Raw genomic sequence first — 13,089 nt, 5'->3', positions numbered from 1 at the left:
AAATATACAAAATTAGAACAAACTGACTCCAAAAACATGCATGAATAAAACACAAATACACTGAATGGCAGAAAATATACAAAAACTGACAAGAATTACCCAAATAAATAATTGAAAAATATACAAAACGTCAACAAAAAATGTCTGTGAATCATCAAAAACATCACAACTATTATTTTGATATAAGATGATTTACAGTGACTGACCTCATTGAAGACGGCCACGTTCTCACACTGCAGGACTCGGGTTTTATGGGTGAAATCTGGAGGGGAGACAAACCAGTTACCACAGCAACATCACGAGCCTTCAGACATGGATTAGCATTAGCCTTAGCATTATCAAGCAAGTCCGACCAAACAATAAACAACAACAAATAAAGCAATGACACAGTTTTCACACCGTCAAACTCTTTTCACTGACTCTGGTCAACACAACTCATGCTTTTCATCCTTTCATTAATTTAATGCCTTTGATGACCAAACAGCCCCACAGTATGATGGAGCCTCCACCGTGTTCTGCATTTTATGACTGGCATCAAAAGACTCTGTTTGAACCTCCTTCCATCTCTGATACACATCATTGCAAACATGGGCCACTTAATGGCAACGGGGACCACAACAGTGTAATAATCTGATCCAAGGGCCACACGATATCACGGCTTCTAGAATCTAACCAACCGGAACATTATCATTGTCACACATGACAAGTAAAAATACACAAAAGTCACAAAGAAATTTACAAAACTGACAACAAAATAAAACAGAATACTTATAAAATACTTTTAAAAATTACAGAAATCCAGAAAGTTAACAAGAGATGACCAAACAAAATAAAAACAATTTTCTAAAAACAACAACAGAAATACACAAAAATAACTAGAGATGGCTAAAATTACAGGAAAAATTAATAAAATGTACCATAAAACCCACCCCAGAAATCAACTAAATTACTCAAAAACAAACAAAAAACACAAATCTTTTGTTATTGCCTGTATTAATGCTAATAATTAATCATTAATCTAAATGCTGATATCAATGTGGCCCTCAGATTAAAAAATAAATAAAAATTTTGGCCCCCACTGTGATAAAAGTAGCAATAGAAAGTCAAATATGACTTGTATATTTTTCCATTATGAAACCCTTCATCATTGTCAGGAGTTTCATTTGACTTCTTCCAGGTAACACCAGAGAACAGAGAGAAGAAGAGTGAGTAGCGTATACCTCTGAAGCAGAGTTCCACCTTTCTGTCCGACCGTCCTGGAAGGTTGGAAATCTTCTTCAGGTGAACACTGATGGACATGATGTCCCTCTAACATGGTCTCTATGGTCCACTGCTGGGATCCTGTCCTGTGTGTGCGCGTAGGCTTGTTCCTGTGTGTGTGTGTGTGTGTGTGTTTGGGCAGGTCTTCTGTAATGTTTGAGAAAGCAAATAGAGTTGCTCAACTAGTTTCCTCCTTAAAAACACACAGAAGCAGCAAGTTTGTGAATCAAGGTAAAATAACATTTAAATAAAAGACTCCTGAATGTTTTCCCTTCAAAATAAAAGGATCTCAACAGATGGATCGGGACCCCCAAAATGGCACTTGCTTGAGCAAAGACAAAAAGGTTTAATCATATGCAATCATTGTATACTAATAATAATAATTTATATTAATACTCAAATAATACACTGATCCTAATTTCCAAAGCACTTTTTTTTCCCTAATTAACACAACGCAGGAACTCAGTGGGGGCCACATAAAGCCCTTGGTCTAATGTTGTTTGGCTTCAAAAGTAAAATGAAAATACACAAAATGACATCAATTCCTCAAAAAATAAAATAAAACTGAACAAAACGTCAACTAAAATACATAAGAATGACTCCAAAAGCAAATAAAACAAAACATGTAAAACATAAATACTTAAAAACTATACAAAAATACACAAAATAAATGAAAATAACTGAAAAATTTACAAAAAGTCAACTGAAATGCAGAAAAACAAATAAAACAAAAATATTACACACAACTACATGAAGACTGTACAAAACATCAACACAAATACAAAAAAATAACAAAATAAACACAAAATATATGGAAACTTTACAAAACATCAACTAAAATACACATGAATGACTTCAAAAGTAAATAAAACAAAAATATTACACACAAATACCTGAAAACTTTACAAAACATCAATAAAAATAAACACAAAATAACAAAACTGGAAAATTTACAAAACGTCAACTAAAATACACAAGAATGACTTCAAGAGCAAATTAAAAAAAAATATTACAAATACTTGAAGATTGACAAAAATCGCTCCAAACACAAAACAAAACAAAAAAAATAAAATAAAAATCTCTGAAAACATCATTTTGATAATCAGTTATTTCTGACTTCGGCTTCATTTTTTTCTTCTTCTTTGTGTCCTATTATTGACACTTCATTCACTTAATTACTATTATTATTATTAATAATAATAATTAACTTCTACAGTTCAGCAATAACTATTTTCTTTCTTACATTTTTGTATGTTTCAATTTATTTCAAAAATCTGTTTTTCCAAATAAAAGAACATTTTGTAACTGAATAACAAACAAATTACCAGTTTTTGTAAACTGTAAAAAAAGAGAACAAATTCCTCTCCCACTTATAAAAAGTTTTATTTTATTGCTTTCCAACACATTCCTGACCCTGAAGTTGTCGTTACATGATGGCGTAGGTCAAACAGAAGCACAGAAAAGCCCTACACAGTGATGCATTCTGGGAGGTAATATAGTCATTGTGATAATTATCAATGCCAACATGCTTTAATAAATGTTAGATTTTAATATCTGACCTAATAACATTCCAGCACAAAGTGAGCATTCAGCAAAACAGTGGTTTTCCATTTGAAATGCATTTCAATGTAATAATAGAAAAAAACAAACACTTAATACAAATCATGTAAAATAAAGACTTGACATTTTAAACAAGAATATCACGTGTCTGAAGGTTTTATTCTATCGTGTGAGCCTCAGTACATTCAAAATAACGACAGAAACAACTTATAATGGTCCAATAATTCAACTTACAATAATGAATACCTTTATTTTAAAATCGATGATTAAAATGATTTTTAAAAAAGATTTTTGCATAAAGTTATGTTCTATCCCAAACACAAAACATCTGATTAACACTAAACTAAAAATTTAAGACGAATTAAAGTGACTTTAGTCATAATGCTGGCAGCAGGTTTTATTTTGTAATTGTTTTTAAGGCGACTCAAACTGTGTGACTACATGGCACTATAAGGCAACAAGCTACTAATTATTTAAAAGTATTATTTATTTAGTATTAAACATACAATCCATTGATTTAAAAATAAAAAATCAGATCTAACACTGATAGTTATGTGACCTCAACATTATTAATTCCTTTGCTTTTTAATCACAATTTCAATGGGAATTAAAATAAACTAAAAAAATGTAAAACTAGAAATAAAAATCAGTTAAACTGGTGCTAATAAACAGGCTTTTATACGACACTGGCCAAAGGTGTGGAAGCCAACAGAAGTTTCTGCTTCGTGTCATTTTTTTTGTTTTTTTTTAAATTAGTCTACAATATTGAAATTGATCATGTTTTTACACCATTGTAGACGAGATTTTATTCAGTTTAACCTAAAGTATAGTAGGCCGATGTTATCAGACACTTGGTCAATAAACGTGACAAAATGAAAAATAAGGCTGGGTTTTAGAGTTTCATTTTGCAGCGACAACATAAACTGATATAAAATGTATAATTTTTCACTTTGAATTTAGACTTTACAACTTCACCTGATATTTAGATCAGACGTGACATCTGAGAAGTGACTCTTTGTGTATGAATCATACATATTCTGTTGCAAAAAAAAATATATTGAGTATCCAAACCTTTGGCCTGGGGACTAACTGAGATCTGAATGTAGATTAATGAAAAGAAATAATCTCTAGTGGAATACAAGAAATGTAAATTAAATTACACTCTAAATAATATACATTTCCAGTAAACCTAAAGCTGTTTTATTTGCATAGTTTTCTGAAGCAAACATTTTGGTTTCAGGTCTTCCGATATGATGTCATGGGCTGCAGAGGTGGGAGGAGCTTAAATTGGAGCTCAATTTGATAAGGCACTTTATTCTGCATGGTGTATTTCCTTATTTCATCATCTGCATTTGAAAATAGGATAAACTTTCATCTTAAAAGATTAATCAGTTTTAAATTAAAAAACAATCATTTGAATTTTAAACAAAATATTTTTAATCAGAAAGTATTTGTATTCTTTTTTTTTTTTATTAATTACTAGACATTTCAGGTGGATCCCATTTGAAATTCAGGCGACCCCACATGGAGTCACGACCCTAAAGTTGAAAAACAAAGTGATTAGGGCAGTTCTACTAATGGCAGGTGTGACATCATTTAGAATCTAGAAAAAAAAGCAGCAAACCTCTGGTAAAGAAGCCTCTAGAAGTTAGAAGAAAGTGCAGAAATAATGAGGCTGATTTGGCTGTAAAACCTAAAAAGAATTCTGATCAGATATTTTCCCACGCTGAATCTTAGTTTTGTGGGGCAAGATCAGTTTTTAAGGATGTGTGCGTGAAGTTATTACAGCATCATCATCCCAGGCTAAATGTGCAATAGAGATTAAACTAAGGCCACGAGGAGTAAAGCTAATATTTATGATGCAGGTATCAAGCATTAAGTGCAGAAACTTATTGCAGATTATTGGCACTGTGTAAAAAAAAAAAAACAAAACTACCATACTAAACTAAACACTAACTATCATTTTAACCTACAAAGGTTTTTGTTTGTTCCCCTTTTAAGATGGGATGGTACCAACAAACATGTTCATATCAAGTATCATCTTTTCAATGACTTTTGATTAGGTTTTCTATTCTATTATGATTAAATGTCTTTATTTAAGTCTTAATTCTAACAGTTTACCCACCACCTAATATAGCATTTATGGCGCACCAAAATAAAAGCATTGCTATGTACTAAAATATAGTAATACAAAAGTATTCTCATCAACTGGATTAATCTAAATGTAAAATATAAACACTCGCATTTAAAAGATTGGATATACTGAACCTTCCATTTTATCTAAATTTTAATATAACATATTAGAGACGTGAAGGTATATATTTAAAAACTGACGATAAAAAGATTGTTTTAAACATTTGGTTCTGCCAAAGCAATACGTGACATGCATAGAAGAGCAGCAGCTGAGAATATAAAAATGTATAGAAAATAAGAATATCTGATTATACGTCTAACTCAATGGCATTATTGTTTGGCCAACAGCCGAGTGCTGCTACGTTATAGGCTAACAGAACCTGTGCGCCTCTGGTGATTGGCTATATCTGATTGTAGGCGTGTGCAGTGGGTGTGGAATGAGATAAAGGTGGTCCTTATGGTTTTTTTTAGCTGCAGGTGATGGAGGGAACGTTCTGAGTTTAGGATTTAGGAGCAGCTTTAGGTTTGGGGGGGTCGAAGCCTCTCATTTTGAAATACGACACCAGCTGGTTTGGAACCTCAGCGAGGACGGCCTGAGCCAGAGCGGTTATTGGAGCCTATAGAGAAATAGAGAGAGAGAGAGAGAGAAAAAAAAAGAGGAGGTAGACAACGTCAACACAAGAGTTGGAGCAGTTTTAAAACAACTCATGGCTTTGTTCAATTTGGGTTTGCACCTACAACGTAAAAGTACTTTAAAGTCATAATAGATACAGTAGTAAAGTAACAATTTGAGTCCATGGCCCTCATTCATCAACAGGTGCTAATCTGAGTTCACACGTGGTCGTACGACAGGACCAAAGTGTGATATCTGACCAATCCCAGCGTCCAAATGATCGGGTGTTGATAAATGCGACGGCTGAATTCTTCGATCATGTTACATCCTGTTTCGGAAGTGCATTTAAACGCTATGTGGGAGAGGATCAGCGACTGAGCAGGTGACACATTGGCCCGTGTGTTATTTAAATTAATGTTGTTTGTCGTTTTCTGTTTCTCTAAAGTAAAAAGATTATCAAGCTTAATAAACAGATCAAGGTCTTTGTGAGTGAATTTGCATTTTCTTACATCTTTGAACTTTCTGTACGGAACGAATTGGACGATATCTCTGGCAATGGCCTCCCCAACTGTGGACTTGAGCTTTCCATCGTCTCCATCCAGCAGGTCCATAGCTTTAAAATTAGATGGTCCCACCCCCACGATGATGATGGACAGAGGCAGCCGCGAGGCCCGAACGATGGCGTCCTTGGTCTGGTCGAAGTCAGTGATCTCGCCGTCAGTGAGGATGAGGAGGACGAAGTATTGCTGTAGAAATGAAAACACAGTCTAGAGTCAGTTCCGTGTGTTTGTTATAGAAATGATTCTTTCTGAGTTTCCTCACAGAGGCTGAGTTGGCCTGTGCAGCAACGGAGGCAATAGAAGCAACTTTGTTGATGAGCGGAGAAAAGTTTGTTGGTCCAGAAAATCCAAGTTTGGGAAGAAACATCCTGTAGGCTGAGATTATTCCCTCGATGCCTGGAGGATGATGAAGAAATCAGAAGGAGTGATAACAATGAGGCAGTTTAAGGAAGGGCAGCCATCTACAATGAGGACACGCCCTTTTGTCTCTACTACACTCAGTTCAGAGAGTAAATTAAATGGTTTTCATCATTTTTATTTAAATTATGTGTGTTACAATTGATGGTGACACACCCTACATTAGGTTAGAATGAGGGAAATATTGAACATATTTATTAAGATGATTTGTGCCTCTAAATGTATGAAATAAGAGCACTAAGAGAGCGCAAACCTCTGTCAAGCTCCCTATTTATAATGATAATGTTCTAAATCAATGAAACGCACACTCCAGATCTGATACAGATGAAACTAGGTGGGATACCCGAGGATCCAGTAACAGTCAAATTTTACAAAGATCGGTCAATAATGAACCAAAGTATGAATTTTTTTACATTTGCCAATGATGAGATTTTTAGAATTTTGAAACTGATCCAGAATCAGTTCATTTATCCAGATCACCTCCAACATTTAATGGAATCTTCCATGGTATAAGGTCTATTTTTGGTTAAAATTTTGTCATAATCCCTGAAATAATTTTGACATAATCCTGCAAACAAATAAACGCTGGCATAATAACTCCTTGGTGGAATAAATAAATAATATATAAATGAGCTATAAGTTACAAGGTAAATCCAAACTTTTTCATTCATCCACATCATAGAGAAACTCATCTTCTGAAATGAATCAAGGCCCAGGGGCCAAATCCAGCCCTTGAGAGTATCAAATTTGGTCTGCTTGAGAAAGTAAAAATTATAGTAAAAACATGAAACATTTTGTAAATTACAAACTAATTTACATGTAGATATCTCAGTCTTTCCAAATACAAATAAATTCAATTACACTCGACAATATTTGCAGAGCTCAGTTATCCAGTTCTTACATCACATGACGGCCATCATTTTTAATCTAAAAAATCTTGCAAATTTTCCATAAAAAATGTCTTCATAATTTTCACAAATTGCTTTCAAAATCAGGGAATATTAATTGAAGATCCTGTAGGGACTGATATACTCACATACTTCATATCATTTATATGTGGAAGTGTAAACTAAGGCACATTAAGTTGAATTTGCTCTTTGCTCATACTAGTCTGTATTTCTCTCCTGAACTAAAATGAGTTGCTAATTTCCACAACACTTATGCATTATTTAGAATATAAGCTCATTGCTCTCATTGTGTCTTACCTTGGCAGTAAGGATTAGTTGGGTTGAAGTTGAGGGCAAAATCGTGGTTCGCATCCTGTAGGATCATCATCACAACATTCAGTCAATAAAAAGTATATATTTACACTTCAGTGTGATCAGTAGTTGGATATTACGCTGACCTTGTAGTCTGGAGGCAGTTTAGCTCCAAAACCAAACGCAGGGAATAGTTTATCACTGGAAAGAAAGTCAACAATTGAAATCTCCAGCAGTAAAATGTAAAGTTGAAATCTTTGGTGATCAGACTTTGGGATATTGTAGTTCAATGTGGTTTTCAGTAGTGATGCACCCAAATTCCGGCTATTGAAAATGGGCCAAAAGTGCATTTTTGGTTTTCGGTCAAAACACTTTTCTCACCTATACAAGCCGACTGAAACAGGATGTTGTGATGACGCAAGCAAACACCGTGGTCAGCGAGCGCTTGTCTGGAAACAGACCAACTTGTCCGCGGACTCACAGATCAGCTGTATTTAATACATCTGAGCACTAAAGCGTTCTCTGAGAAGAGTTTGAGATGGGGCACGTAAGTGTGTTTTATGCGTCTGTGTCACGTAGAAGCTGTAGTTACGTGTAGCCCTCCGTTAACAAGGACCACACGGCAGCGCATCAGCTGCATTAATCTGGTTTCAGTCTGTCAGCGCACGTCTCACTTCTGCCCTCCATGACTGTACTTGGTCTGCATTATAAAGATCATTACTTGGATGAGATTAAACCAGTGCACACAAGAAATGCTCCACAGCACAATCTGAGCACACTGTGTGCATCTCCAAGAACATGCATGTATGAATTAATAAAGCAGAGAAGCTGTATTTACATCAAGAACTTCAATGCACTTTGTGTTTTAATGAGAGAACAGATTTAATTTGACTTCCAGCAGCTCAATTATGTGCAATATTATTTAATGCATGAGTGGGTCAAGTTAAACTTTTTTTTAATTTATTTTTTTATATTGTGCATTGTTGGAATGTCAGTGCTAAATAAATACTTTCAAATTTTTTATTGATTTATTCCTTGAAGCATTAATATGAATTTATAAAATTGCAATTTTTTCAATTTGAGTAAGATTGGTACACATTCAGAGCCATAAATGCAATGATGCTAATAATTTGCTTAGTAATTTCTTTCAGCATTTTGGTTTTCTCATTTTCGGTTTTTGGCCAAGAATTGTCATTTCGGTGCATCCCCTGTTTTTATGGTACTAACCTGTCGTAGTCCTGGATCACCTGACCCACGGACCACAGAGCAGACAGGTACTCGTTCAAACCATCCGGACTCAAGTAGTGAAGAGTGTTGGGTAGGCGAGGGTCACCATTGGAGCCAGTGAAGTCGATCCCAACCTGCAGATGTGGAGGAAAGGAACTCGTCACTTCACTTCACCCCATCAACATCTTATTGGAAAATAAACACCAGAACACTGAATGGATTGTTTAGTTATTAAGTTATAAATCTAAAAGAGATTAGCTGCTTAATGCATCTATGAACATACAGTAAAGTTGATCTGGCAGCCGCCCATCACGTAGTCCAGGAAGGAGAAGTGAGTTTCCATCTGCATACAAACACAAGTGAAGCTTCACAAAAATACAATATCTGATCATTTTACACACGCATAATAACGTGTAAACAATGGACATCAGCTGTATTCTAATCTCTACCTTGCAGCTTTTCACAGACACAACTCCAGAGTTTTTGTAGCTTTTCTTTTTCTTCTGTTTGTCGGGGTTGATGCAGTCAAACTCCACCTGAGGGAGGACATGCTTTAGTTTTATTCTCACTGCTCACAAGTCGAATAAAACCCACATTCTAGTAGAAGTAAACTCACCGGTGCTCCATGTGCTGCTTTCTGCAGCTCAGAGACTTTAGTGGTGAAAGTACCGATCAGGTCATGAGTTCCGTCACTGTCGTAATCAGAGCAGCTCACCTGCAACACGAGGAGAAGAGATGAAGTCACGACTGGAGAGGATTATGAGGAGCTAAGGTTTGATTGGTGGAACCTTCAGTGGTTTTTCAAGGTCACAGTTGCAGAATGTCTGCAGAGGAACGTTGAACTTCTTCCAGCTGGGATTCAGATTGTTCATCACCACCTGCAAACAAAACAACCATCACCATCCATCCTGTGCTTTCTACCACATCCACTACTGGAGACTGTTTGTCATGCTAAGACTCTTGTTTTGGTTTTCAAAAAGTTCTGCATTCACACAACAGAATACGTCCTGAACCAGAATAAAGCCGATCTTTCTTCAAGGCTGAGCCCATTGCTGCCAACACTATTTCACATCTGTGCTCCATGCACACATGTAGAATGATCCGAGGTGAAATTCTTTAATAACTCAGCTTTATTTATGAGCCACTTGTTCAACATACAACTATAAACATGACAAGCAGCTTCATGTGACCCTACACCAGAGGTGGGCAACTTCTATGAGTGGGGCCCACAAAAATGTGAATCTGAGGGCCATAGTATCAACATTTGTTAGCATTTGGAAAAATGACCAATATGAGCATTAACACAGGAAAAAGTGGTTTAAGCATTTTTTTTAACATATATTCATGTACCAGAGAACAGCCTCCACTAACCTCCACAGCAAATATTTGTGCATTTTTTCTTGCGTTAATCCAAACACATCACCTGACCATTTATTCAACGCGCAGAGTCTGAACCTAGTCTAACCAGAATCTGTGTTAAGAAGAGAGAAATTAAGCCTGACCCCGGGTTCAGGCAAATATTTAAAGCTCTAAGTAGGAGTGTAGCACTGTGAGTGTTGTCAGAATCTGGTGCAGGCATGAAATACGTCTTCACTGATCCAAGTTATGAAGAAGTAAATCAACACTTTGTTGGAGAAGTTAAGTTAAACTCCAAAGAGTGAGGCACATGCACAATGCACATGCAAGTGACAGAAAATGTTGGTTCCCAGTTAACACAGAGACGGAGAGGGAAGCACTTTCAGAAATGTCCACTCTGTATCTCGTTTTTAGAAAGTTCCCTTTTCAAGCACCAAAACGCAAAACAAAACTCTTGAATTTTCTCTAGAAAACGTTCTTGAGTAAACGGTGTCTAAAATACGTTGAGTGTTTCACACGAGACTTGACAGAATTAAGGCCACAGAGTAATGATTTACATCAGCAATTCACAGAAACACTTGGAAGTCATCACAGGGATAATAACGTTGAATTCTCCAGAACAGACAAGTAAACGTGTGCTGGTGTTTGCTGGTACCTCTGTCCTGTAGACCAGGAGCCACTTTCCATCTGCTGATTGTTTAAAAAACTCCAGGAATGGATCAGACTTCCCGAATGTATCCTGAAAAAAAAAGCATGACCTCAAATGTTACCAGAGCTGAGGGGTATTCCTGAAAGCGGGTTATTTTCAAACTTTGAGTATGTTCGGGCTCAAACGAGGGAAACTCTGAGCATCCCATTCCTGAAAGCGAGGTAGGTTCTTCTCTGAGTATGTCACCATGGTAACATTCGCGGTGAACTGAACCCGCTCACTGGCTGGTTTTGTCCAAGAAATCCTGGGTTTCTACAGATAGAAACCCACAGGATTTGTACCGTAACACTCTCTGACACACATTAGTAACATCACACACACCACACACATGCTCATATCATTACTAATGTGTGTTGCTTTAAGTTTTTTTGTAAACAGTAATTTTCTTTACAACATTGGGGATGAAGAACATTTAAGGAAATTCTCAATATTGTTGCTCTGAATTAAAACGCCTATTGACGTCTGTAGTTCACTGGAAATAAACCTGTGGCAAATGTAAAGCGGGAGATGGATTTAAATGAATACACATTTAAGGCTCCACATTTACATTATTTCTTATGTAATACAGCTGGATGTATAGTTATGAAGCGTAGAGTTGGATACATAGCTTGAAAGTTACGTTGGCCCAGCGGGTTAAGGAAGCGCGTTTTGGAGGTTCGAATCTAGATTGAGTAATTTTTTTAATCACGTCTATTTTGAACGTCCAGACGACTACATTACATTAAAAATCAATATAAGTGACGCAACATCAAGCAGCCGTCGCTGTCTTTATAGCCTCTGCAGCGGAAGGGCTATACACTTCCTCAACTTACTGGAGCCAAATGAAAGTGAAATACACCTTTTAAATTCTAAGTATATTCTGCATGAACTCATCCTTTAGTAACTCTGTAAGCTGAGCATTTAAACCTTAAGTAAAGTGGAGCTGTCTATGAAAAGTGCTGTAAAAACAGTGATCAGCCCTCTGCTGTAGTCCCGGCTCCTCAGACACATTTTATTCATATCATTCCCCTATCGTCATATCACTGGAGTGATGAAGTGAACGATTTAAGCGACTATAGTCATTGAAGTGGCGTTCTGTGTGAACGCACCTTTAGAACAGGCTCATATTCCACAAACACTGGGTGGTTGCCATGGTAGTTCGTGTTATCTTTGCTCCATTTATGATGGCTTTTTATCGCACCCGTGCATGTACGTAACCCAAGGTTTACATACTCAGAGTTGATTGACCCACTTCATACCAGCTGTAATGAAATTAGAAACACAGTTTATGGATAGACTCAGAGTTTGTTGAACCTCCTTTCTGGAATACCCCTCTGGTCTAAACCATTTCATTTGTCTAAATGTTTTACCCTTCGGTAGGTATAATGCAGCAGAAACGTTTATTTTGAAGTCAGAAGCTCACAGAGATGTAAGAAGGTGGAGACAGAGATAATAAAATTCAAGAGCAGATTTACCTTCTTGTCAAGATTTCTGGCCTCCATCTCCAACACAATGGCTCTGTTGTCGTTAATCTCTTCTGCTGTGATCTGTAAACACACACAAACACAACAGACGTTCATGTTGGAAGTATGAAAAGATGCAAAATCAACAGAAAAATGTATTGTAAAAAGTCCAAAGTTGTACATACAGTGATGGAACCTTTCCCTGCAGGCTTGTCTTTCTTCAGCTGAAGGGGTCTGGTGATGGTTTTACTGGAAACGATCTGAAACAAACAGAGGAGAAAGCACACAGTGGTAGTGTACAGTTTGTCCAGCAGAGGGCAGCATCAACCCTATAATATTCACAGTGTATAGTTTGAGAGTTAATACTTGGCAACTGATAAAAGAAAAAAGGAGTTTCAATTACTCAACATTTGAAATGTTTTTATTCCTGTTTTTAATGTTTTTGAATTTTTAAACTGTTAAATATTTTCAGCTACAATTTTTTTTTATCATGTAAAGCACATTGAATTGCCTAAAACATCCCAAGCTCCAAGCTATAATTACGTAGAACCTTTTTAGTTGTTATGCTGCAAAGAAGTGGAACGAACAGTTCACACATCACATGGGAACATTT

General features: G+C 36.2%; 2 protein-coding genes across 4 annotated transcripts in view; both read right to left on the bottom strand.

Moving 5' to 3' along the window:
- fer1l4 (fer-1 like family member 4) overlaps positions 1-1,397 on the bottom strand; it is a 39,838-nt gene extending 38,441 nt beyond the window's left edge. The window contains exons 1-2 of one of the 2 annotated variants that reach the window (XM_028447159.1): positions 1,221-1,397; positions 207-262 (exon numbers count right to left, since the gene is read on the bottom strand). In XM_028447159.1, the coding sequence (XP_028302960.1) occupies positions 207-262; positions 1,221-1,299 (135 nt within the window). In that variant the 5' untranslated portion in view covers positions 1,300-1,397. Of the gene's footprint in view, positions 1-206; positions 263-1,220 lie in introns of those variants that run through there. The other variant, XM_028447160.1, reaches the window with a different exon arrangement.
- Positions 1,398-2,624: 1,227 nt separating this feature from the next.
- The window catches only part of LOC114462830 (copine-1-like), a 33,525-nt gene continuing 23,060 nt past the window's right edge, over positions 2,625-13,089 (bottom strand). For both annotated transcript variants that reach the window (XM_028445876.1, XM_028445875.1), the window contains exons 4-16: positions 12,662-12,736; positions 12,489-12,560; positions 10,981-11,064; positions 9,758-9,847; positions 9,586-9,684; positions 9,419-9,505; positions 9,253-9,312; positions 8,970-9,103; positions 7,889-7,943; positions 7,749-7,803; positions 6,389-6,522; positions 6,076-6,312; positions 2,625-5,570 (exon numbers count right to left, since the gene is read on the bottom strand). In XM_028445876.1, coding sequence (XP_028301677.1) covers positions 5,454-5,570; positions 6,076-6,312; positions 6,389-6,522; positions 7,749-7,803; positions 7,889-7,943; positions 8,970-9,103; positions 9,253-9,312; positions 9,419-9,505; positions 9,586-9,684; positions 9,758-9,847; positions 10,981-11,064; positions 12,489-12,560; positions 12,662-12,736 — 1,299 coding nt within the window. In that variant the 3' untranslated portion in view covers positions 2,625-5,453. The remainder of the gene's footprint in view (positions 5,571-6,075; positions 6,313-6,388; positions 6,523-7,748; positions 7,804-7,888; positions 7,944-8,969; positions 9,104-9,252; positions 9,313-9,418; positions 9,506-9,585; positions 9,685-9,757; positions 9,848-10,980; positions 11,065-12,488; positions 12,561-12,661; positions 12,737-13,089) is intronic.

This window comes from Gouania willdenowi, chromosome 5 (genome assembly GCF_900634775.1).
Source record: "Gouania willdenowi chromosome 5, fGouWil2.1, whole genome shotgun sequence".
Lineage (NCBI taxonomy): Eukaryota > Metazoa > Chordata > Actinopteri > Blenniiformes > Gobiesocidae > Gouania > Gouania willdenowi.
Note: the sequence above shows the minus strand (reverse complement) of the source record. Positions and strands in the feature narration are given on the sequence as shown.